The 26,577-nt window shown below is 40.0% G+C and overlaps 3 protein-coding genes across 8 annotated transcripts in view; 1 reads left to right on the top strand and 2 right to left on the bottom strand.

The window, feature by feature from the left end:
* The first annotated feature begins 712 nt into the window (after positions 1-712).
* On the top strand, positions 713-2,854 carry med29 (mediator complex subunit 29). The gene is made up of 4 exons (XM_042414511.1): positions 713-906; positions 1,075-1,133; positions 1,230-1,314; positions 2,359-2,854. Exons 1-4 carry the CDS (start codon positions 742-744, stop codon positions 2,584-2,586), a joined length of 537 nt encoding a protein of 178 aa, XP_042270445.1. The 5' UTR covers positions 713-741; the 3' UTR covers positions 2,587-2,854.
* Positions 2,855-3,971: 1,117 nt separating this feature from the next.
* Positions 3,972-14,813, bottom strand: mlf1 (myeloid leukemia factor 1). 2 transcript variants are annotated; one of them, XM_042415025.1, is made up of 8 exons: positions 14,632-14,813; positions 13,455-13,617; positions 10,126-10,170; positions 8,044-8,127; positions 7,761-7,883; positions 7,514-7,673; positions 7,207-7,345; positions 3,972-5,244 (listed from the first exon to the last, which is right to left on the bottom strand). In XM_042415025.1, exons 1-8 carry the CDS (start codon positions 14,676-14,678, stop codon positions 5,184-5,186), a joined length of 822 nt encoding a protein of 273 aa, XP_042270959.1. In that variant the 5' UTR covers positions 14,679-14,813; the 3' UTR covers positions 3,972-5,183. The 2 variants fall into 2 exon arrangements, with proteins under 2 accessions (XP_042270959.1, XP_042270960.1); XM_042415026.1 differs by lacking the exon at positions 10,126-10,170 and having other exon boundaries at positions 14,632-14,812.
* Positions 14,814-15,984: 1,171 nt separating this feature from the next.
* The window catches only part of rsrc1 (arginine/serine-rich coiled-coil 1), a 226,724-nt gene continuing 216,131 nt past the window's right edge, over positions 15,985-26,577 (bottom strand). For all 5 annotated transcript variants that reach the window (XM_042413936.1, XM_042413939.1, XM_042413937.1 and 2 more), the window contains 3 exons: positions 22,161-22,267; positions 18,983-19,090; positions 15,985-16,316 (listed from right to left, as the gene is read on the bottom strand). In XM_042413936.1, the coding sequence (XP_042269870.1) occupies positions 16,224-16,316; positions 18,983-19,090; positions 22,161-22,267 (308 nt within the window). In that variant the 3' untranslated portion in view covers positions 15,985-16,223. The remainder of the gene's footprint in view (positions 16,317-18,982; positions 19,091-22,160; positions 22,268-26,577) is intronic.

The raw sequence follows: 26,577 nt of genomic DNA on the forward strand, positions 1-26,577 counted from the left end.
AAAATTACTTTTAAAAACAATTAATTATTAACAAATAGTCTTCATTAACAGTGGAAGTCCTGAATTAAAAGTTTGAGTAAAAGTTTATTCGGATTATACAATTAAAATATTTACACTTAAAGTAGGCATTCACTGTAGAGAACCACCTTTAATTTATTGCTCATATTATATAAATAACATTATTATTACTATTATTATTACGGATATTCGGTTATGGTTATCGGTTATCAGTTATCAGAACCAGGTTTATTGCCAAGCAGGTTTTCACATACGGAAATTTGCCGTGGTGTTGTGGTGCATAACAGTTAAACATATACACAAAATTAAATAATCCTGAATAACAATTACAATAAAAATATGTAAAATATATTCCAGGTGATAAGAGATTTATACAGGTTTAAATTTTAAATTGAAGAGAATGAAATGAAATGAAATAAATACTGCAAAATTTAAATCTGTGTAGTTCAAAAAGCGCTTTTAATTTGCAAACGAAGAACCGGCTATGTTATTCTTCTTCCGGCTTCCCACCCGCATTTCGTGAAGACCCGCCCTACTCTGCCTCTGATTGGCTAGTACTCGTTGCCTTCGTTGGTTTGGTTGGTTAAATTTAGGCATGAAGAGTGACATGATTGGGTTAGGGTAAGAATATCAAGAGTCAGAGCCAACCCGAGGCAGAGGAGGGGCGGGTCTTTGCAGAATACGGGTGGGGGGAAAAAAATTACGCAGTTGTAGCCGGTCAAGATGGCTTCCCAACAGCAGCAACCCGGTGTGCCGATGTCTCAGCCCGGATTACAACAGTCTGCCACATTACAACAACAACAGCAGCAGCAGTTGAGTCAACAGCAAGACTTTGATCCTGTTCATAGATTTAAAATGCTTATTCCACAGCTGAAAGAAAGTCTGCAGGTAATTGTTCCCGCATCAAGCTAAAAGCTAAAACCGAAAATGCCCTAAAATGTCACAATAGATAAAGTTGCTGTGCTAACGATTTCACAGTCCAAGTTCTTAATTTTGAGAGATAAATTAAAGATTTGGAACATTATGCTTTAACTTAAAGCCTTTTCTTTATCTTAGAATTTAATGAAGATTGCATCTCTGAATTTGGCCCACAATACGTCAATAGACAACGGCATGTAAGTAGCCTGATTGGGGGGGAACGTTTACAGCAATGGACCTGAAAGAAAGTTGTTTCTAATTTTTGAATGTGTCTTTTGTTTCTTTTGGTTTAGCAAAAGTAGCGACGCCACCGTTCAGCGCTTTGACAAAAGCCTGGAGGAGTTTTATGCCCTTTGCGATCAACTGGAGCTGTGTTTGGTAAGACTTAAATACACAAAGTACACACATATCATCAAAAGTATGTTTGTTGAGCTGGGACAGATCCTGTACTGGATTCTGGCAGTCAGTGATCTCCACAGCTGAGAAGAAAGTTCCCTTATTTATTTATGTCAACCTTGTCTCTTTAATTCATTAATTCAAGTGCTCAGTAATACTGCTAATTTTGGTAAATGAATAATGCTCAAGTGTCTAAGAGCTAAATATAAATGTACCTTAACATTCAATAGGTGGTGAATGAGTCACCATATTTTAGGGAACTGTCAACTGTAGCTGCAACTAACGATTATTTAAATTATCGATTAATCTTCCAGTTATTTTTTTGGTCTACAAAACGCCAAAAAACAGTGAAAAATATCCATCACAATTTCCTACAGCCCAACGCGACGTCATTAAATGTCTTATTTTGTCCAACCAACTGTCCAAAACCCAAAGATATTTAATTTACTATAATGTGAGACCAAGAGAAGCAGCAAATTCTTAAATTTGAGAACCTGAAACATCAAATATTTGTCATTTTTGTAAAAAAAAAAAAAAAAAAGACCTACCCAATTCTTCAATTATCAATTATTAATTTTCTCTCAATCGACTAATCGATTAATCGATGAATCATTGCAGCTCTACTGTCAACCCACCTGAAAACAAACTGATTTTCAACCCTAATTCTGTGTCCTTGTCATAAATGGAGTGAACACAGATGAATAGAGCCTTGCTAGAAGATAGTATATACACAAATGTAAAGGTATACACTGTAGGATACAGTATGTATATAAAAATGTGTGTAATTACTGAGACAAATACATCAAGATAATCCAAAAAATCAGTGAAGTAGAAATTTAGTTAAGTGTTTTTTTAAGTTTTCCTGTCCTGTAGTCTAAATGTTGTTTAGAGGGTTTTTCACTTTCTCTTGAAAAATGATATTGGTGAAACCTCAAGGACATGTAGCTGAACAGTCTAACACACCACATACTATACCAACACTTACAACTGAAAACACAATCTCATCTTTTTCTGTCCTCTGTGCAGCGGCTGGCATACGAGTGCCTCTCCCAGAGCATCGACAGTGCCAAACATTCACCCAACCTGGTTCCAACAGCCACCAAACCAGACACAGTGCAGACAGAGTCCATGTCTTATGCCCAGTACCTTGGCATGATCAAGTCTCAGATCTCCTGCGCCAAAGATATCCATAACGCTCTGCTGGAGTGTTCCAAGAAGATTGCAGGAAAAGGACAGCCTCAGGGAATCATGTAGACCTGGACTGACTATCCCAACCCTTTATGCATCCGGTGACTTTTTGGAATTTCACATTTGCTGTTTAATGCTCAAGATCCTGTGTATTTAGTTTTGTTTTGTTTTTTTAAATAATTTATGTTCCTTGTTAACGCTGTGTAAATATTCCTGACAAAAAGTCATGTTCTAAGATGACCAGCAGGTGGTGGCAAAGTTGTAACTGCCAACTCAATATTCACAAGTCTTTTGTAGCTTATTTGTATTGACTATTAAAACCTTTCTACTGATACTGGGGTTTTCTCATTATTATTATTCAAGATGCAAAAGAGACTATCCATCATTATCCTCTTTATCTGATGAAAGGTTTTTAAATGAAACCATGATTTATAAGCACAGAAGCCCATGTAGATGCAGGTAGTGTGGTGAGAAAATAAAATCTAAGGGGGAATTATAAAAGAAAATCCTGCAGCCAATTCCCAGAGGATTATCTTCATTTGACTTTTATAAAAACAAAAACATGGTTTAATTTTACTCTTTTATTTGTCAGCATTAAATTTTTAAAAGATTGAGTGCTGGAATTAGTAAAATAATTTTAAAATATCAGAGTTAAAGACTCAAAATTTACAGTGGCAGCAGAGTAAAGTTTCTTCTTAATAAAAGAGATCTGTAAACATACATAACATGCAAGTAATAGCAAAGCTCTTTATTGTTGGAAGATTCTGTAAAACTAGTGTCCTGTTTAACTCTTATAAAAGCAATAATGTTCATATAATGGGGTGACAGAATAGTAGCCCGGTAAAACCCTGAGGAATTTAAAGAGAAGACTTTTTGCAGGGGGAAGGAGAGGTTATGAGATTGTGCAAACTTTTCTCCAATATGTTTCCTCTTGTCACATGACAAACCAGAGAGGCATAAAACAAGTATGACCACTGAGTTAACTTTCAGCACCCTGAGAAGTTCTCAAGTGGCTCATCCATGTTACGTAAACATACTAGGGGAGCGTGCCATTTTTGTCTGCATGCTCTGTATTCCTGGAATAAATTCAGTATATACTTGGATCCTTGTTGAGCTGTAGTATATGGGTAAGAGGTTCCTTCCTATCATATGTTGGAGAAAGGAATTAATGAAGTCTGATACAGCAGCACGTGAGCGGGGAGCCTGGTGGGCTTGCAGCTGTGTAACATCTCAGACCAATCTGAGCTACTGACAAGTGCTTAGATCCAAAAATACTACCCTGGGTCATTACCAAACAAGCACAACAAGAGGTTCATTACAATACAGGCTCATGTTCTCATAGACCCTCTGCAGGCATAAACTAATATTTTTAAGTTGTGACTAGCTTCTTTCTTTATTTCTTATCAGTGAGTACAATAGATATAATAAAACAAAACACCAGATTTATCATCTTATTTTTACATTTTTATTTTTAGATGATAGTCTGTGTTGACATAAAACTTATTTTTAAAGCTTGAAAAAATATACAAGAACAAAGCTAGAGAATAATCCAGACATTGTCAAGAGTTTGTGCTATGCAGCGCTGAGTTCATCAGATGAAAAACAAGAGAAACCAAAGTAACAATATAAAAAGGGAAGCTTATTATTTTTCTTTTTACAAAGATTACAGCAGATAAAATACATATATCTAGAACATCAGATACTAGACAATATAATTACAAACAGACAATTTAGACATAGTGTAAGTGCATTAGTGGATTTCAAACGAGTCAGTAAATGAGTCACTACATTTTGTGGCTAGTTGCATTATAAAAATGACATAATTTGACAAATCATAGAACAAATTCTATTCATCGGATGCAAAATGTTATGAATTCATTGCTCGTAGTGCAAGTAGTGTCTATGAACCCTCCTTTCTTATGTTGTATTGGCTTATTTTAATTTGTTTCAACCCCACTACATCCATAGAAATACTAATGATCCCTTTGGTTTCCTGGTTGGTGTGAAAGAATAAGGACCCTTTGTACCATTATTGTGATTCTCTATCAGCCACTACAAGTAATAATTCTGTCATCGCTGGTTTTGCATGTTCTACAGCCCATAAATCACATTTATCTCACATTACTGTCACTATTCTCCAAAGCATACCATAGGATTTTCATTTTTTTCTATGTTTGAACTGCCATGATTTTAGCTTAATCCCACTATGGCATAAAATTAACTAGCAGAGACCTTAAAGATACAATTCCTGACTAGCTATAGTGCTTCCCCAAACCCTGTATGTCTTGGCATTCTTCTGTTTGTTTTCATACTCAGCTGTGAACCATGCTGAGATTCAAAATGTCAACAGTGAGATGGCAGAAGCAAGCTGACCCCAAAAGAGCAGATCAAATGTCCACTGTAATGGAACAGCCATCTCCAGCAGGTTTCAGTTCTCTGCAAGTTGGTAAAAATGGGCAGCAGTAATATAAAATGTATGCAATTGGGCCAAAATATGTAAAATCACAGATAAAAGCTCTTAAATATTTCAAATTGCGGGTCAGTGCCTTCTGATTCTGTCTTTCATGTTGATGAGACTGGGGTGTATATATGAGTACAGAGCACCAGAGTGTAATGTGTAATGCTTGAAGGACTTTAATAAGCATACAGACAGAACAATGTTTTTACTGCTTTGTCGAGCAATTCATGTTGCTTTTACCCACAGCCGTGGCCTTTGGTTGTTCTCTGTGGAAAACACAAAAGAGAGAAATTAAATAAACACAGTTCAAAAGCTTATTAGCCTACTATGATAACATATTTTACAGAGCATAATGTGTCAACCATCCCCACTTGGGCAACTTCAACGCCAAGATTGGCAGCAACAACCGGGGTTATGAGGAGATCATGGGGTGGCAGGGTTTGGGCGAGATTGTTTGTTTGTTTTATTGTTTTATTAGGATCCCCATTAGCTGCTAATGACTGCTTTAATGACCGCTAGTCTTCCTGGGGTCCTCGCAAGAAAAAGATTACAACAGAACACAATACAGAGTGTTATTGATAATAAATTAAAATGAGAAAAGAAGTTATTAACAATGATGGTAAACTAAATGAGGCAAGATGAATGAGAACAGGGAGAGAATCGCCGACCTGTGTGCCACAAGCAACGTAGTCATTGGCGGGAGTTTCTTCCATCACAGAAGGATACACAAGGCTACTTGAGTATCACCAGACCTGTCGATGGAGAACCAAATCGAGCATGTGTGCACTGGGAAAAGGTTCAGAAGATCTCTTCAAGATGTGTGCGTCAAATGTGGAGCTGATGTTGCTTTGGACCATTATCTCCTGGTTGCCCATATAAAGTTGAAACTGGAGAAATTGGATTGGGAAGACCAGCCAATGCCAGAGGTATAATACCACATTTCTGAAAGAAGCAGCCAGGTCAGAAGAGTTTGAGATCACGCTCTCAAACAAGTTCCAGGTCTTACAAGAGCTGCTAGAGGAAGAGACCATTGACGAGAAGTGGCAGGGTATAAAAGAAGCAGTGACATCAACATGCCAGTAAGTGCTAGGCACCAAGAAACACAGCCACAAGAAATGGATCCCATCAGAGACCTTGAAAGGGATTAAGGAGAGGAAAAAGAAGGCGGTGGCAGTAAACAACAGTCGCACACGAGCCAGAAAGGCCAAAGCCCAAGAAGAGTACATAGAAGTGAATGGGACTGTCGAGGAATATCAGGGCAGACAAGAGGAACTACATGGAGATGCTGGCAGCAGAGGAAGAAGAAGCAGCTCGCCATGGCGACATGAGGGACCTGTATGTCACCATCAAGAAGCTTTCTAGAAAGTAGCAGACTGACAGAGAGGCCAGTGAGGGGCAAGGATGGGAAGACAATTCCAGATGTGGAAGAAAAGAAATGTAGATGGGTAGAGCATTTCAAAGAACTTTTGAACAGACCAGTCCCACAGAACCCAGTGGATATCCAGCCAGCTGACAGTGATCTGCCGATTGATTGCAGTGCACCTTCTAAAGAGGAGATCCGCAAGGCCATCAAACAACTGATGAACAAGAAGTCTGCAGCGCCAGACAACATTCTGGCAGAAGCACTGAAAGCTGATGTTGAGACCAGCGTGGCAATGCTCTACCCCCTATTCATAAACATCTGGGATGAGGAGCAAGTCCTATCAGAGTGGTAGGAGGGGTACCTCATCAAGCTCCTGAAGAGAAGTGACCATAGTTCCTGTTCTAACTACAGGAGGATAACACCGCTGTCCATCCCAGACTTTCAAGAGAGTCCTCCTGAACAGGATGACAGATGCCGTCAATCCCCAGTTCCGAGACCAACAAGCTGGCTTTTGCAAGAACAGGTCCTACACTGACCGGATTACAAAGCTGCATATCATTCATTCTGGAACAGTCACTGGAGTGGAACTCACCTCTCTATGTCAACTTTATTGACTATGCAAAGACGTTCGACATAGAAACACGGACGCTGTGACCTGGAGGCAGACATGAAGAGAACTGGCCATACATGGGGACAGCTGGAGAAATTGGCCCAGGACTGGAATGCCTGGAGAGCATTTGTTGGTGGCCTATGCCCAAGTGGGGTCACAGTAAGTAAGTATCTCCACTTGTTTGTCATTTGATCCTGAACTGCAGATTCTAGCTTGTCTTCAACAGTACATGGTGTCTGATCATGTACTACTGACCTGGTGGCCTGCTGAGGACCGGTGAGGGCTGCCCGCTGAACACCACGTAGTTGCGGCTCCCCCAGGTGAGACATGGGGCCAGATGGTTGAAACTTGGACAACTCCTGCTGAAACTCTTCGTCAAAAGTTTGTGCTTCAGCTATGGGTGGAAGATAAGGATCGTGTTAGGAAACATTCTGTCTGTGAACTGATGGCCTGCAAAGTCCACTGAGTGAACCACAGAAACCTAAAAAAAATGCCAAAGATGGCCTTGTGACATTTCAAATCTTTTCTATTCATGTAATGGTAAAACAATGTACAGACATACATTCATCCAAATTCTGGAAGTCCTGGTTGAACTCCTTCTCTCCTGTTTTCTTGTTGAATTTCTTCTCAACTACGTGTCCCCTGTCCTGGATGTGGTGACCAATGGACATCTTCTCCAGACCACTCTCCGAGTCTTTGACTGCTCGCCGGGTCTCCTTAATCTGATGATAAAACATTATTTACTATATATACACTGTATTCCAGTGTACTGTGGTGTTATATAGTAGCACATGTGATCAGATACTTACCCCTCCTGGGGCACAGCGTGTCGATGAGGTTGCCTGGAAGACCTTAGGAGGCCCATTTCCCACCTTTGAATATGTCATGACTGATGAGGAGCTGAATGAGTGGGTGTTTGAAGCTGTGTTCTCCTGGCACACACACACAAAACACAAACACACACACACACACACACACACACACACACACACACACACAGTGTTAGGCAGCTATAGTTTATGTACCACAACAGTACATGAGCAGCAGAAAGATAAGGATGAGAACACAAAATCATTACATGAGTGAACTCACAGTGTTTCTGTGCATATCGTCCACCCTGTTCCTCATGTTGGACATCATGTTGTCAAACATGCCGAAGGGGTTCCTCATCAGGTCCTGCACACAAACAGATGGAAAAGAACAGCCAGAGATGGGACCAGTTTAATGGCTGGGCTCATATGCCACCTGGTCACTAGGCATTATCAGCTCATAAACAGCTCCATCATGTGAACAAACATATATGCAAAGAGTAGTGTGCTATAAGTGTCTTCCATGTGTGCTGTTTGAGACTATAACCAGGACATTCACATTTGGTCACTTCACCATATGTGACCTAGTAACATTCATAATAAACCTACAGTACAAACAAAATCCAGCATGCGAATAAACATGCTACTTCTTATCTCTTACTAATTTAGGGGGCCAACTTATTCCAGTTCTGTGTTGCTTTTACCAGAAGCTAATCATATCAGCATTAAATAGTTTAAAGGTACTGTGTTAAATGTATCAATGGTCAGTAATTGCATGTTTAATAAAGGTTGTATCTATTGCAGGGCTGTTGCATTGGATTATATTAGACTGTACAGGTCTTTCTATTTTTCTGGCATTTCACTGCAGGTTGTTTAACAAATCAGATGATATCTTAAAAAATCTTGATTGTAATATTTGTTTGACTACCTTGTAAACTGCCCCTTTATTATTCGAAATAAAATACAAAATCTAATCACAGAAATAGAGGAAAAAGCTTTGCATGCAGCATGTACTTCAGGGCTGGAGGTGCTGGAAACTGCACAATGAACATGTAAGTGTTTATGTTGGAGACTGCACATTCAGCCTGTAAAAATATCATCAAGGTTCTTTTGTTAACACTGACAAGAGCAACACATGTTGCCCAGCGCTTCCTCAGACTGAATCTGAAGAAGTGATTACATTGATTAACCTTCAGTTTAGTCTGACAATTAATCACTGACATTATTACATAAATGCACAGCACCATGCGTATCAAATTGGCTCACATTTGAAATATCTTCATGTTCAATTAGTTTTTGTCTGTTAAAATGGACCAAAATTTAGAAGAAACACCTGCATCATCAGCCAAGAAAGTCGTCATTAAAACAGAACTAGAATTTTAAAAAACACATTCACTGTGGTTGCCTCCTTGTAAAATATTTCAGACTTATAACAAGAACCAGGGTTACATTTTGGATTATCTTACTGAAACACAATCTTTTATTTTGTGGCAAGTCAAAGGAACAAGAATGATGATGGTGCAAGTAATTGGTGCATGTAGATCTCACAAAACTCAAAGAACAACCATGACACCATCATTTCACACATTGGTCACAGTGTTTCCACTAGAAGTATTGTTAGCAAACCTGTAAATACTTTCTGTAAAATGTAACCAACCTCTTTTAGATTTAAATATTATTATTATATCCTGACCTGAGGACAGGAACTCCAGCATTTCTGACTTTTCAAATGCCTGCAACAAATCCTGATATTGGGAAAAGATTAGGCAATTAGCACATAAAATCAGACACAATGTACACAAGCTACTGTAAGTTTCCATTGTTCCATGTACTGGCCGATTAAAAACACTTCTCTCGATGAAAAAGATCTGTTTTAAAGAGTTGTTATCTCATTTGAGAGGTAAACCTTTAGCAGATACACTGTTAAAACATTTTCAGAAAGTATTTTATATATTTTTTGCATTGACAACTTGCCTATACACACATATTATATATCATACAGCCTACACATTGTTAAGGTACTGGTGGCCTCAAAAAGTACATGTAAGAAGTTAGTGTAGTTCCAGTCAGGCTCAAGCTTAAACAATTACTGAGTAAAAACATTTGCTGGCAATATGATGATGAGACATTTACCCCAATATACCAGGACTTGGCATGATATTGAAAGTTTGCAGTGAACGTACTGTAGAGGAAACACTGTAACTGTTTTACAGACCACTTCAGAAGACACAGGCTTATGTCAGTCAATAAGTAAAAGACAGAGGGAGTTTAAGTGTTAGAGCATGCAAGCATGCACTTGGCAAGCATGGGTTTAAATGAGAAACTCATATGATGGTGTAGTTGAACAGCACAGGAATCTACTGACCGTGTTGTCCATACTGCCAAAGGGCAACAATGATCGGCTCATATCCTGAAACAAACAACACCAGTTAAGCAACGTAGAATAGTTTTGTATTTGTATCGCGTGATGTTACAAACACACACACACACACACACACACACACAAACACACACATAAAACTAGGGTAGAATTTTTTGCATGTTTGTTAAGATTGTTGCCAGTAAGCTGCTGGTTTGTTGTTAGCTTGTCTTACATCGGTCACTAAGCCCTTGACACAGCTTCACAGAGCTCTCCACATGGCCTTAAGCACAACCCTTCAAGGCCATGAACCTTCTGGGGAGTAACAGACCAGTGAGGAGGGAGCAGCCTGCAGCCTTCAGTCAGACCATGTGTTCTCTGGGCCCAAACCGCAGGTGTTTATGACCCTGCGGCCCCAGATAAGCATCTCAACAGCTATCACTATGTGTGTATGTGTGTATTTGCTGTGGGTGGGATGTGCGGGGGGTATTGTGCGTAATCAGTGGGGTGTTGAATGACTTGTGTTCCATGCGTAATTGGGTCGCATTGCCGGAGATTAGCGCAGGTTTAACACTGAAACTGAGCTTCATTCTAGGAAGGCTGCAGAGGGCGGGATGGTCCAGCCAGGACAGGGATCTAACAGGGGTCGAAGAGTCCAGAGCTGCTCTCTCAGCTCTTTTCAAAGGTCAAACTGATGTAAAACACTCCTGACCAGTATCTATGAAGCCTGACGGCCAATTTTATCCCAGAGTGGCATCTATGAACTAATAAATGCCAGTTACATATCTGACGGCATTATATTTAGACTGGGCCGGGTTGAGCAGAGGAGAGATTGGGGGTACAACATAAGGAACCCAGTGGTCTTTAACACATTATTTTAGGCTGTCTGGACTACTGCAGATTGACATCCTCTTCTCTCCCTCAATCTGATATTGAACCTGCCGCTACGCCTTCTGAGGCATGCTGCTCCTGCTCCTTGGGGGGCTGTGAGTCACGCCATAAGGGGACTTGAACTGTACATGTGATCCATACTTAAAGGGGAAAGAGGGGCGGTGCTGCAATTTAGGACTCCTAGGAAGGTGTACACCTCCAGGGAGTTGGAGGCATTCTGTTAGATTTCTGCTCTTACTGTAGACCTAAAAGACCATAGAGGAAATGAGGAGGCACTTAAACTGATTGTGGTGATGTTAGTGAGGGGATCTTTCACACTGACAAACTTTTTTTCACTTTATTTTTGCAGTGTGCTAGAGCAGGAGGAAAGTCTGACTTTAAAGGGTATAAATCGACAGCTAAGACTATATCAGCTCTGGCTATGCTCGAGTCGTTACAACCTTTTCCCATCCCTAGTGCAACCAGTTATGCTCATCTAACTTAAGAGGTGCTTTTACAAACAATTGGCCAGATGACTGTGAGCTTTGAAAGATGATATGAAGCGGCTCAAGGATATACTCGGCAGAATGGGAAAAGTGAGAACTCGTAGCAGCCTTGGACAGTAAGAAGGGGCTTATTTTCCCTCTGAGAATCTAATGCAATCTAATACAAGAAGTAGAAACTTTCAGGCGTTATGTGGCCAGTGTGTGTGCATATTTGTGTGTGTCAGCATGCCAGTGTTATTTTGCATGCTGCGAGTGGGTGTAATAGTATAATTCAATACTATATGTGTGTGTTTTGTGTGCACATTTGTGCCTGTGATATTGGAGAGCAGCATGAGAGTGAGCTGTCTGTCATCTAGCTGCTAATGCGCCAGCACTGCCAAGGCACGTTCTGCCAAACAGATGGACCAAAAGAGCAACAATGAAAAAAACAGAGTGTCCATGACATCCACACATACATGGCTTTACAAAGCCAACAACGCAGCACCAGAGATTCAGCCCTCTGACCACTGCTGGACACCAGAGAATGGCTCCTTATCTTCAGATAAATGAGTGTGTGTGTGTGTGTGTGTGTGTGAAAGCTAGAGAGCAGAGTTCTATGGGAAAAAAATGGATCCTTGTGGTAATTCAGTTAGCCCTAATTCCATTACCATACAGTAAGTATTCTGTTTAGTGACTATTAATAAAGATTTTTAAGGGATCAGGCTGCTGTAGACATCTTTTTTTTGTTTAAACTACAAAACTCTCACAAGAACCTTGTTAGTGTGCTGTAAAAAACTCTCCACCTGACACATAATCGAATCTTCATACTATCCTGTTGTTTTGAATCATACACATATACAGTATGTTGCTTCATATTAGATTAAATACGTTGTTTGGATGGACATTTTGCAGTGTAGCTCAAGTTCACCCGCTGTCACTGAGGTCATCAGTCAAGTACTCAGTGCTCCTCCTCAGCTGGCATTAGCTAGTTAATGGCATGATGTTAATTAAGAGGAATCAAGTTGCTGGCTATTGGGGCTAGGCTTCTGATTTAAGTCATTATCAAGGATAAATATACAGGCCCTCATGAGGTAGTGGGATTAAAGCAGGTGACAGGGACTAAATTTGACTTAGCAAGGATGAATGAGCAGTGCAGGGGCTGATTTGGGAAAGGTTAACGGGTGCAGAACATGGCAGACCAAAACTATCCTGCTGCCTGCCTTGGCAATGCCAGCCTGTAAAATCAACATCATAATGCTGTGGAGGAAACAATAAGACCACAAGTAATCTTTAACCATCATACTTTTACGTTATACCTAGCTAATAAGAGCCATGTATAAAATCCAAGATTTATGGGGAAGAAGTCGTATTTGAAGACAAACTATATGCTGTTCTGTTGTTCAAAAGGTTAAAAATACAACTACCAGTAGATCAACTAGCACAATATCAAAATAAACTGTTATTTTCAGCCGCAGCTTATCTCAGCAGAGCAAAGCAGAATTCTCCAAGGTCCTATTGGTGTGAGTGTTGAAGAAGTTTGTGCTTGTATTTGCAAGAAAGCAGTGTGTCAGTGGAACAATGCACTATAAATAGGGGTCCTCAGGGCTAGATATAACTGTCCAAAGAGGCCAAGGGGGTTGCCCTTCCACTAAACCAGAGACTCACATGGCCCCATACCTCAGTGAATGCCGCTCCAGTTACGCTGCCAGTGGCCAGCTTCCACTATAACCTTAGTAAACTTGGCACTTCCTCCAAACGCTAATCTTCTGTGGTTATAAGGTCATAAGGCTGCACCATAAGAGCAAACACAAAGAACTGCTGAAGCAGGGGCTGCGTCCTACATCATTTAGTCAGTCATGGGTCTGTAAACACATGGGTAGTGTAATACACTTGGTAGAGCTTGGGCTGTGTTTTACTTCTGTCCAAGAGTAGACCAACATCTCACACTGAAAAGGTGCCTCTAGAAATGCATGTTCTCACCCTGTGTTGGCTCCTCAGTGCCTGGGATGAGCTGGGCTGTTCTGCCATGGCGCGACCATGGTTTCTCCCATCCATTAAACTCGGCAACATGGGCCAGCCGAACGGCTCAGAGAAGCTACGCATCATGTGCCGCATATGATCCCTGTGGGCATGGAATGGATCCCTGCAGGAGATGAAGAAGTAAAGACAAAGTGAATCTCAAAATTCACTAAGGAATTCTCTGCTGGACAATGATGAGGACTGCAAACCATGATGAAGGTTCCTGGAGAGAAAGGCACTTTGTTCATACATTTAAGAGTGACTCCTATCACCTATGTCAGTTTGGAGTTCATTAGGGATAAATTCTTCAATTAACACAACCCACTAAAATAAACAGGACACCTAAAATAATTTCAGCCACCCTTACACTCCTCTTAAAAGTCGGGTCAAGTGTGGTCACACTAACTCAGCAGGTGTCCACTCATACAATAAGTGAAAGTGACTATGTGAGTTTCTCAAAAACAGTACATTACTGATTACTTTCTCTAAATTGTACTGAGTTCTTCAGTCTTACTTACTGCTGACTGTAATTAACATATATTACGAAAAATTTACTTAAAAAACCACCTCCTTTCTAAATGATACAAACTTGTCACAAGCATCGAAAAAGATACATGGATGGACATAAAATAATGCTGCACTACATAATGAGGTTATACCTAATCACGACTTTGACATACATTTTCAATCTGCAGTTTAGTTACATAAATAAACACTTTTATAGATTGCAAAAGGTCAAGGCTAAATAAATTCAATCAAAATTTGGCCAAAGTCCAGTTTTACAGAAAAATAATGATGGAAAGTGGGACTTAGGTTGACATTTTCTGCAGAAACTCACTTATTTACTTAACGTTAGCCATAAAAAAAATAACGTTAGTCTTTATCTTAGGATTTGCGTTAACTAATTTTATTATTAGCTTGTGGACACACATTTGAATTTGTCTGGGTTATCTATATATTTATAACCTTTCTTGACTGGGATATACCCACTAAAAACGGTTTATCCCCGTGATAAACTAAATTTGATGCACTGATACATGATGCTAACAGCCTAGCTAAAGTTAGTTACAATATCAACTCATATGCCAAAACCGTTATATTGGCTTATTGGCTTTAATACAACGGTTCAGCAACTCACGAGAAGAACGGATCCTCATCAAACTCCCTGATGTTACTGTTGAACATTTCCACGGATTTTAAAGCTGTAAACAAAAAACTGAGATGAATGTTTTCAAATAATAATAATGATAATCCGTGTCCGCCGCAGGTGTCCCAGCTCTGCCGCTCAGCCTCGGTGGGTAGGTACTGTCACTATGGAGGTGGAACCCAATTTGATTTAGAACCAAACTCACGCTGACACCGGCCACGTGAGGCGAACTCGGCCCTCTGATTGGCTGGTTATTCGGAGCTTTGAACTGTAACTACACCGGCCGTGTGTTGTGGGTGGCCGCCATGACAACGGCACTCTAGAAATTTCTCATCAAACTCGAGTTTTCTTATCTTCCCTGTGCAGGTCACCATATTAGCTGCGTGCATATCTAACTGTACTTCACGGGGCCTATGTAATCTCTATACATGGACAACTAAGTTATACCCATTCACAACTTCAGGATCACAATGATTATTAAGGTGAAGAAGAAATCACACGTGGCTACTCAAAGATTGAATTGCAATCTAGCTGTTTCTGTTTCTGAAGCATGGCTTGCTTTGGTAATTGTAGGGTGTGGAGAAATCATGGGTTTGGGAAAAAGCTCAAACAGCAAAGTTAAATTTGTATGCTTTACTTTAAGCAAATCATCCCTACACTCTTTATTTATTATATCATTACAACACAGCCTATTTGGAGAATATGGGAGTGACACACTGTGTCCCAGACTTAGTATAGATTTACCATCTGGCCGTTCCACAAATAGGCCTGAGTCTGGATTCTACACCGCCTTGAATCCCTACTCAGACATAACAGCAATAGGACACCATATTGAATAAACAAAACATAAACATGAATTACTAAGTAGCATTAAGTATGGTCAAGAGGAGAGGACAGTTGGGAGCAGGTGAGAAGACGTCTTCTCCAGCTTTAAATTAATCCTGATGCAGACCCAAGAGATAAGGTTATCTCAGAGTGAGGGTGAGTCAGGCTACTTTTTTTAAGTTACTGTATGGCAGGCAGGACCGTAGCCAGGATTTCGGAAATATTAAGGTTATAAATGTTGGATGAGGCACTGAGGTGTTTTTACCTAGTTTAGTTAGACAACCAGTAGCCTTATTTTGCTCATCAAATATGTGCCAGCTTCCTTTAACCCCACTTACAGATTCATCTCATTCATCCACAAAAGCACAAAACAGTTTTCGCTCAAAAAAAAAAATCACACCTTTATTTACTGAGTTGATTACGAAAGACAAAGTGTATCAAATGCTACATCTACATGGCAAAACAAACCACCTCATCTGACTCTAAGATCTGTCTTCATTAAAAAATAACAAAGCCAAATAAAGAACAGCAGATTTTTTAATTGAATAAAATTTACAGTAATAAAATAATAAGCACAACACACAAAGTTTTTACAATAGGTGTAAGAAATTAGCATAAAGGTGAATTGAGAAATGCTGGGATGACTGAATTTGACGGATATGGGCAGAAGAAAACAAAAGCAAACTTGACTGAGTGAATGAGGAGTAGAAAGTATCCAGATAATGTGAAGGATCTTTTGTCTGTCTGTTTGGTGTTCCTTAGGTTACAGGACTTCCCATGAGCCTCTCCTGTCGCAGGGAGACCAGTCTGTTGAGCCACAGCTCCTCGGCCTTTTCCTTGTCCATGAACAACTGCAGGACAGCAGAGAGAGGACAGGTTAGTAAGAAGACAAAGATACTGACAACATCAAGAACAACAAGACTACAGGGAACGTACAAGAGAACACAGGAAAACAAAACTGCTTTTTGTTTTCACTGTGGTTTAGAGATTTTTTTTTTTAGAGTGCATAGAGACAAGAAGCATAAAAGCAGTTACAGATGGATAAAGATTTCAGTGTGAAAAATAAGGAATATCATACTATTTTTTTCATAAATGTCAGGGCATTAAATGCAGATTTGAAAAGGACTTTGAACTGTACTGGAGAGTAAAATTGCACTGATAGTATGTGAAAGTATAAAATCACAATGTTGAGTGACCTAGTCATTGACCACACTTCTGAAAATGGCTACCACTCTGTCTGTGTGTGTGTGATGTTTGTCTTTGAAGCCTTTTCAAAGGAAATGTGGTTGTGTTTTAAAGGGACACACAAACCACAAATCAATAAATCTGCTGGGTTGTTTAGTGCAGATACAGTATATCTGTATCACTAAGTAACAATAGCACTACAGATATGCTGAAATTATTGTAATGATGACATATTTTACCAAGGTAATTTAGAAAAAAAATGACATAATTTTCAATCAGATAAATTGATGTGTTTGGAAAAAAAAGGTCTTTGCATGTTATGTGTTTATGTAAAACAATAAATCAATAAATAATCTGCTGTTACATCTTTATGGTCATATTTATTGTACTGTATTTTCTACTGTTTTTGCATTTTAACTACTTTCTGCTGAATTTATGTATTTTAAATGACATTGTTTATGATGTGGTGTCCTGTTTTGTCAATTGTCCAGTTTTGTGTTGTTTTTTGGTGCTTCATGGTGAAACCAAAGATAATTTTCCATAGTGTGGACAATAAAGTTCCTCTCTCTCTTCCTCTTCTCTATATAGATTTTTTTTAAAAACTCTCAAACATCTATGTATGTGTATCAGGATTGCCTCAAAAATCCTGTATCAGTCAGACTCTAACAATAATATACATAATATATACTCAAGCCTGGACCTGAACCTTTGCATAAAAGTATTGTACAGTATTCTGTCAACCAACTTGTTTGCTCCAATGACACATTCTTTGTTTAACTGCTTCTTTTGAATCGCCTAAGTGTAAGTCGTTGTCCCCTGTCATTTTTAGTACAAGTCCACTCCTGACGATAGTTATTATAACTGTGGTGTTATAGCCGCTCAGTCCTAATGTTTAAAAACCTCTCACATCCAGGATGTGACAGAAATGAATGAGCCATGTAAGCTCATGCGCCTGGCACAGGACTGCCTGTTGACACCCATGTGACCTCAGCGTGAACCATGTGACACAGTGATGACGCTGTAATAGTAGACTGGATGGCTATGAAAGCTTGAATGTAGAATCTTTAGTCTTTCCTTGCTATCTACTTCAAAATGCACCTGATGAAAACCTTTACTTTGAACGTACAGCCAAGACAGTTTTGCGGCTGTAGCAGTGTATTAGCCTGGTGATGGAAAAAGGCCCACACATGTGACTTGTATTCATCGCAGTACATCACCAGAAGTAATGATACTGATTGTAAGAGGGCTATAAAACTGCTGCTGCAAGTGTCTGATGAATGAGGGCATCTGTTTATTAGGAAGTAACATAATGACTATGAGAGTGAGGAGCAAGGCGCTGAGACATAGGGGGAAAATTGGAAGATCGTTTCTATATTCAGTGTGTGTGTTTGTGTGAGAGATAATGTTGACATGCTGGCTATGTGTACATACTGTATATCTATGTGATGATATGTGTCTATTATTATGCAGATTGTAGAGCAACCCCGGCCACGTCGATCCTTCATTCCTAACGTACGCTGCTGCTTACAGCTGCACTGCATGTTATCTGTGTGTTAGATTCAACACCAGTGAGTTCTTGTCTGTCGGCCCTGCACTGGTGTCATGGTGCTAATGAGGCTGTGTGTGTGGGATGACAGTATCTGGGCTGGGCTAATGGGACTCATCTGTTCTAATTGGAAGTGGAGCTGGGGCCGGGGCCCGCCTGGGGCATATTGCTACCATACATCAGCCTGTCTGAGGGTGTGTGTATGTGTGTGCATTTGAGCGGAGGAGAGGAGGGGGGGGGGGGGGGGGGGGGTTGTACGCACCTAGATGTGTGTTTGTGAGAGGGTTATCTGCATACGTCAGGGCATAACTTAGTTTCCCCAGTGGAGATAGATGACTGGGAAGCCCCAGGGAGCGTTATTGGAGTTTAAAGTTTTCCCTCTCGTTTTTCATCATTGGTCTGCAGGCAGGGGAGGAGATGATGTTTGGAGGCTATAATCTACTACACTGCAGTATCCTATACTATATGATGCAGTGTATCAGAAAATGCAGAGGTGGTGGTGCAGTGATATTGGTTGTGGTGTTGGTAGCAGCACTGGTATTTTAGACAAAAAAAAGTTTCTAAAGTTTTTCCGCCAATCAATAAAAGGGAAACACCGTACTCATAAAAACATGACAGCACTAAAAGATGAAATGACAAGCTGTTGCCTGAAGACTGGAGGCTACTCATTGGCTCAGAGGACTTTTAAAGCTCTGCGTTATAGCTCGGCTCCACAGTTTATGAAGACTTTGAAGCGATCAGAAACATCTAAAACAGAGAGGGAGAGGTTTCCAGGTGAGAACTTACAGTGGGATGAGCGAGAGTGTCATTGTCATTGTAGACTATGGAGATGGGAAGAGTGACGTCCTGAGAATCTGCCCTCTCTGGCTCCTGCTTCACCTCAACTGGCTCAGTCTGAACACAGAGAAATATACAAGCCAAACAAAAATGGGTCACACTCAAATTAAATTAATGCAAACATTTTAATACATTGTAGAGTAATAGAACACACACTAATAGAGAAGGATGATTACATGAGGATAAAAAGAGATCAACATTATTTTACTGTCTGACTGGAATGGATGAATGGAATATGCACAGGAAGAGACACACTTCTCCCCGTCAAACTACACATTTGTGTCCCACATCCATACAAATTCTAAGCATGTTTTGAGTATGTAGCATGTACACTCAAAAAGTCAGTATATATTCTAAAAACACTTGATTTTCAAAGTTCATGGATAATATTGTTCCACAATTACTGTCCCACACTGCAAAGGAAAAGGGAAATACACCCACCGCTGGAAAACAAGAACAGAACTGTGAATGGTGGTGAGAGTACTACAGGAAGATCTAAGAGTGAAAAAATTATCATTAAATCTTTGGAAAAATATTTAGCTTTCTCAAAATGCAAACTGACTGACATCTCTCAGTGCACGTTACCTAAGTACCAAAGTAAATATAGGAGGAGCTTCACACAGCTGGAAAAAAATCAAACTAATGGTGGATGCTGGTAAAAACTGCTCCAGGAACAACAAAACAGAACAATGTAATCTTTGAAAAAACATGTTGATGTCTTCTTGTGAAGTTTAACTGGCAGTGACATTCAAAAATTGCAGTCTGACGCGCATTTGCACACGTATTGTATCATTTAGTATGAAACAGTTAAGTGTGTTGATCTTTTTGGTATACTAATGGAAAACAAACAGTATAATAGCACAATTACTATATGGTATAATGTGTATACAATTAGTATCATGACAAAGGATTGTGAAATGCAATATGACAATTAAACCAGCAGATGGCAGTGAAAGTCTGGCCCATGCAATAGGCACATACTGTTATCAACTTGTATCCCTAATATTTTGTCTTACTTGACTCATCTACTGGTCTGTATGTGTGGTTACAAACAAGGTGGTGAGAAAACATGAGACCATGACCAATTTATTTCTCCTTTCAGGTCATCCACTTTATATTTTCTGTAATTTTGCTAAACCAGAAACTCTGGTGAGAGGGGCCTGGCTTCAGATAAGCTACGGTGCATTTGGTCCTTTTATGTTGGTGGCTACTGAAGCTAAAAATTGTTAATATTACAATATTCAAACACTTCAAAGAATCAGCTTTGTGACAGGTTACCTTTATCAGTTGGACAGCAACATCATACACGTTTTTTTACAGGTAGAGCCCAAAGGTTCTCTGTCTCCCCATTTTGCCATCTGTAACGTCCAAGCTGATTGAAGGGAATGTGATTTAGAAACCATTCTTCCTCCATCCCAAGAGCTATTACTTAGCTATTACTTACTTACTAAAATTATAATAAGCCCCATATTTGAAAGGATGGCCTGCTCTCCTTGTTGTACTTGATAAAGAAGAAATATCAAAATGAACACTTTGCCAAGTCCATTCATGCTTCAAACGCTCCTAATACCAGCCCCCGAGCAAATGTTTACCTTGTTGGAAAGAACTATTTAAAATTAATTTGGCTGGATAAAAAAGTGAGTGAGATATAAAACACACTGACTAATAAGGATGGTGTTCTGCCAAGTATCAGATAGTGCAAGTGGTCATCACAATTCTTAGTAATAATATGCTGAATATATATTTCTACTGAATGCAGCTTGCTTGAAATAGAAAAAAGAATTATATATATAGACTAGCAAATATTTAACTTTTCACTGAGTTCTCCTCCTTAACAGTGCCTTAAAATAATCAATGGTCACAACTCATTTTTAAATACATAATGGTTATAAATACCAAAACCAAGTCAACATATCTAAAATAAACACATTAAAGCATACAAACTATGACATACTGTAATTTTGGTACTATTTTGTTTAAAAAATGATTTAATTAATTATCAATTTCTGTCAATAACAAATAGCCCAAAGAAATCTTTTATAGGGTAGTCAAGTAATCTTCAAATGTGTATTTTGCCATCATTCTCTTCATGCAGCCAGAAATATGAAAGAAACATGAAACCGCTAAAAGACTTTATGAAATCCTCCCAACTAAGGATGAATTGTTTGGATATCTTAAGTAAACTAATGGAAAGGACTAAACCCAAGAGATTCATCTGAAAACCATTTCAGAGCTGTTATAAAACGTCAGTGCAAACTTGAATTTGTATTTCATTAAAGTATACTTTAGATTTAAGATTAAAATACTTTTTTGGTACTTCACGTGCACGTTCATCAGAATTTGAACAGATCTTTTTCTATTCTCCTATATTATGTCTTACAAGGTGATTATATATCATTAACTTTCTACTCATATTAGTGACACCTTTAGGGATCGATGGACAGTTGTGAGAACATGTGAGAACAAACTTCACGTACAAGTTTTTCCCACATGGGAGGCCTAGGTGTGAACATTAACAGCTACTAATACTAACATCATTGAACCTGGTAATGTTGCAGCTTCGATGAGTCAAAAGTGTTTTACAATTTGAGGCAGCAAAGGCCGAGTATACCGTGCATGTACGACCTGTGCAGTCTGCTTCAGCCAGGGCACATCAGCGGAGTTCAGATCGGTCTTGACCTTTATCAGACTCACCAAGAGGTGTCCCAAAAGTCTGTGCAAGTTTGCTGTCACATGTTGTCGCCTATCTTTTCAAAACAGCCATGAGCCCCAACAAATCTAATTCCTGCTCCTTCAGAGAGAGGAACATTTCAATAATGACTTGTGTGTTTTGTCTGCATCTGCACAACCAGAGGGAGGAGAGAGAGATGGAGAGAGGGAGACACAGGATGGCTGTTGCCTGCTGTGGCTTTTGTGTGGGTGCTGCCGCTTTGGAGGCGGAGAACAGTGGAGCGTCTGATGAAACCGTCTCAGGTCGGAACAAACGGCGCTGAATGGGAATGTTTGATTTGGTCTGGGCTGTCTCTGGACAGACGGCACAGCATTGCAGAGAGGGAAATTCAATAAGAGACAGAGTGAAAAGATAGAGAGAGTGAGGGGAAGGGGGAGAAAGAGAGACAGAACGCACCTTTATATCATCCCTGGATGATTTGAAAGCCTGAGGAACAAAGGAATCACTCTCGATGGCCTCGATGTCCTTTATCCTTCGCACTTGCTCCTCCAGAGAAGTTCCCTCTGAAACACATGTTACACAGAAGGGGAGGCTATGAACAAAAGCAAGCGCATGTGTGTTCAGAAACACACACACACACACGTACACAGAGGGTCAGCTGTCCCTTGTCATGCTCTGAAAGGCACCAGATTCCTTTTGGACTGGGCTTAGTTGATGGTATGTTATCTCTATGTATAATGCTCTTCGACACATACAATATGAAATATCTGATATTCCCCTATTTTAATCTTGGCCTCTATGAAAAGCACTCTTGCTTAGTCAAGGGCACAGAGCCACTACAAAAGGAGAGTGGGGGGAAAAAATGCTAACAAGATGATAGCCAGACAGTGAATTACACTGCATTCTAAAATAATCAAAATATGAACACAAACGCACTGCAACGGAATTTCATTACGGAGACTAAATGTGATTAGGTTTCATACAATTTTCGTGTATTGGAAAGTATTTTTGCTCTGGCTTGTCCAATCAAACACAAAAGACAGAAAAAGGTTTCCAGTAAATTACTCTTGGATATAAACACATCAGGATTCTGCATATCAGATAATAAATCATTTCAAGAATTCAAGAGCAGTCTTCATAGCGTAGGAGGGCAAAAATAGGTGTGCCAGGAAAGTTAGCAACAGAAGAAAAAAAAAAAAAGACAGAGTCTGAATGCTCCCATTATTTTCTAGCTGTCAATCTTTCTACTGATCAGTCAATATTCATCCCTCTCTCCCCCATCCATCCGTCCTCTCCTGCACTCTCCCATCTCTCTATCTGTCAATCCAGCAGACATCCATGTTCCTCTGCTCCACTGATGTAGGCTGTGTCATGAAAACAAGTACACAAATGGGAACACACACTCACTCACTTACTCTCACACACAAAGAACATCGGGATACAAGTACTCCCACATGTACATGTGTATTTGCAAACTTACATACTTTGCACTCATATTCATGGTTGCCATAAATATGCACATGCTGTATACTGTAGCGCACACACACAAACACACACACACACACACACACACACACACACACACACACACACACACACACACACACACAGCATGCAATTGGATCTAATAGCAGAAATTAATTCAATCCATTAGCTGCAACAGAAAGGGTGTCACAACAGATCTTCATGGCCCTGGTGTTTAATGAATAAATGAATATTTGTTCCGGCTTTCAAAGCATCACATGCTCTCGCACACATACACCAAAGGCACATACACCCTATTATTGTTCATAATAGCACTCAAACAAACTCAGTTTTGATTTAAATGCACTGCAGAATTGGACAACTGAGTGACAAGTAGAATTAAGCCTTTCTATATGACAGACTATCAACTTGTCATCCTGCGCGGGAAGATGTGAGCTGAGACGCATTGCACAGCAGCTCCAAAAATAGTCATTACCTTGACTGGGCTGCTAGATGAAGTCTGAACACTGGCCCAATATCCTCCCGTGGCCTGTCCTTCACACCACTATCACCGCTGCTTACTGCACGGCTACATGAGCGTGCATGTGTTCGAATGAAAACTGTCCGACAATTAATTCAGCACAATTAATTCACTTTTTCAATTACTCCTTTCCTACTGTCCTTCGAGCGTGAATGCCCTGCATAAAGAACGACCATGCAACAACAGTGACATCCTTACACACACACACACACACACACACCATATCTGCTAGCATCTCCTTGGCAGGCCTGTCTGTGGGTTGTGTGTGCTGCAGGAATCCATTAAGACCTCAGACTTTTTGACAAACACATTATTGGTAGATAAAATGACTTCCATATGCTGTTTGTCAGATGTCAGCGGGAAAAGATATGTATTTCATGAGAAAATCAAAAATAATGGACTTTGAGTGTGGGCCTAGCGAGCTTAGAGGCAGACAAAAATCAATACTCTAGCTGGGCGAGCGCACTCCGCAGCTCGGAGAGGTCAAAGTTGATATTTAATATTGACACATTATCTGGCAAATTAATTTAACAGGTCGACTCAATTGTCACCGCATTAGGAACGCTTCTCTGTCAGTGATCAGAGGAGGATAAAGTGAAAGCCGAGAGAGAGAGAGAGAGAGAGAGAAAACAGACTCAGAGAAGGAGACAGAGAGGAAAAGAAACACAAGGAGACACAATTACATGTACACTATGCACTGCTTTAAATTAGGTTATTTTTATCTCTATCTATGGCACTTGTGTCTGGATGCTGAAATGCATTACAGCCATTACCATGATTCAGGAAATGGGATCAAACCCAATCAATAAACGTTGTTTGTTTGTATCCGCAGATTAGAATAAAGGGTAGTGACGGAGGGATGTGTATACATGTGCGTTTGTGTCCTTGCATGTTTACACTCATGTATGTGTGTATGCGCATGTGTATAAGAGGAGTTGGAAAAACTCACTTGCCGTCTCATTATTGAAATTAGTTCGACAGACAGCGGTGCTGATGAGTGGCTCAGAATCAATAGGCTATTGTTTTCTCTCTAAATAGCTGTTTGTCCACTTCATTGATTAAGACCAGAAGACTGGGAGAGAAAATAAAACCAACCAATGGAAACAGATTTCAACTCATCTCCTTCAGCCTTGAAGATGTGAGTGTTGTGGAGCACTTAACACTTCCCTGCCAGAAGAGGGAGCTGTTCAACAACACATGTCTGTAAGCGGGAAGAGGCCTTGGGCTGTGGCGGTTGTCTTTGTAAACTTGACTTTGGTCTACAGTTTGTCAATCAAGAGCAGCCGAGCTGAATATATTGCTGCTGCTGATTAATTCCAGTAATTGAGTGCACTAGCGTGCCAGCTAAATTACCGCAGCACTTGTTGTTGTGTGGAGAAAAAATAAATAAAGGGAAAACTAACTGCTTGTTTTATTGAGGTCTCACAAATTGCGGCAAATCTTTGACAGTGTTTCAGAATTATATGGCAAACAGAGAGCTTTTTTTTTTATGCAGAGACATTTTTACCTTTATTGGATAGTGGGCAGTGAAGAGGCAAACAGGAGACACGGGGAGAGAAAGAGAGATGGGTATGACATGCAACAAAGGTCCCTGGCTGGAATTGAACCAGGGATATTGCCGTAATGTGGCATGCGCAGTAACCATTCAGCTACCAGGGCGCTCTGGCAAACAGAGAGCTTAAAGGCATTTAATGAATTTATTGAAAATGAATAAGGCCATAGCAGAGAAAGAGCAAATTCTGGTGCTGTATAGTTGTGGTGGTTAGTGCAACTTTAGCATATCAACTACAGGAAATGTATTTGGGACTCAACTGCACTAATTCTAATTTGGACAGTTTAATCCAAGAACATAACATGTCTGAATTTGTCAAAGAAAGAGATTTAAATTCAAAAAGATGTGTTTTAAATTGAATTTTCATATATTTTCCATTACCGACACATAGAGTCTACGGTAGACACATTGAATCTACCGCAAACAATGATACACATGCTACTTCTTAGAATACATAAAAATGAGCATCTATCGAATTTTCGTAACCCATACCTGGCTTTCACGTGCACACAAGCACACACATACACACACACACGCTTGCACACAGCAACATCTCTTGGTTTCCCAGGTTTCAATAACGTGCCCTCCCCTCTTCTGCCTCCCTGCACCGCAGTAAAGATGTGTAATTCAATGCTCAATTTAGGCCTGTCTCAGTGGAGATTTTTTTGCCTGCTAATTGATAGAAATTAAGCCATTAATCAAGCCACTAGCCATCATTCAACCCAGGGAAGATGAATACAAACTTTCATAATAACCACCTTCCCCATTTTAGCCCTCATTAGCATTAATTTTTAATGTAATTATGCTATTCTTTTACACTGAGCTCATAAATTACTGCTCTTTTGTTGCTGGCTGGCCTTGTAAAATCCAAAGTAATGCTTTGTAGTCTGATCTTTAAGGCAATTACTGGCTTCTTCACTCTTTTATCTCCCTGCATTTCCAATAACCTGCTCTCTAATGATTTATCTCCGCTGTACCCCCCCTTCCAATCCCCTTCCCCACTCTTTCTCTCGCTACACCAGCGGCCAACTGCCCCGCTGCCAGCCTCCGCCTCCAATACCCCATCCGCCCACATTCTCCCCATCTCTTTACAGCAGCCCCAGATACATCAGGGATGCACACATACACATGCACAGATGCTTGCCTCCACCAACCTAACTATATTAACACACTCACACGTGTATGAGTGTGTAGTAACTTTGTTTACTATCTCCTTTAGTCATTTTCCAGCTCGCCCTTCATTAGTGAATATCTAGCTCCAGCAATGGCGACAACACCTGGGGAATGCCAAGGTAAGAGACTGGCGCTCCATCTCA

The sequence above is a fragment of the Thunnus maccoyii genome, chromosome 6, assembly GCF_910596095.1.
Source record: "Thunnus maccoyii chromosome 6, fThuMac1.1, whole genome shotgun sequence".
Lineage (NCBI taxonomy): Eukaryota > Metazoa > Chordata > Actinopteri > Scombriformes > Scombridae > Thunnus > Thunnus maccoyii.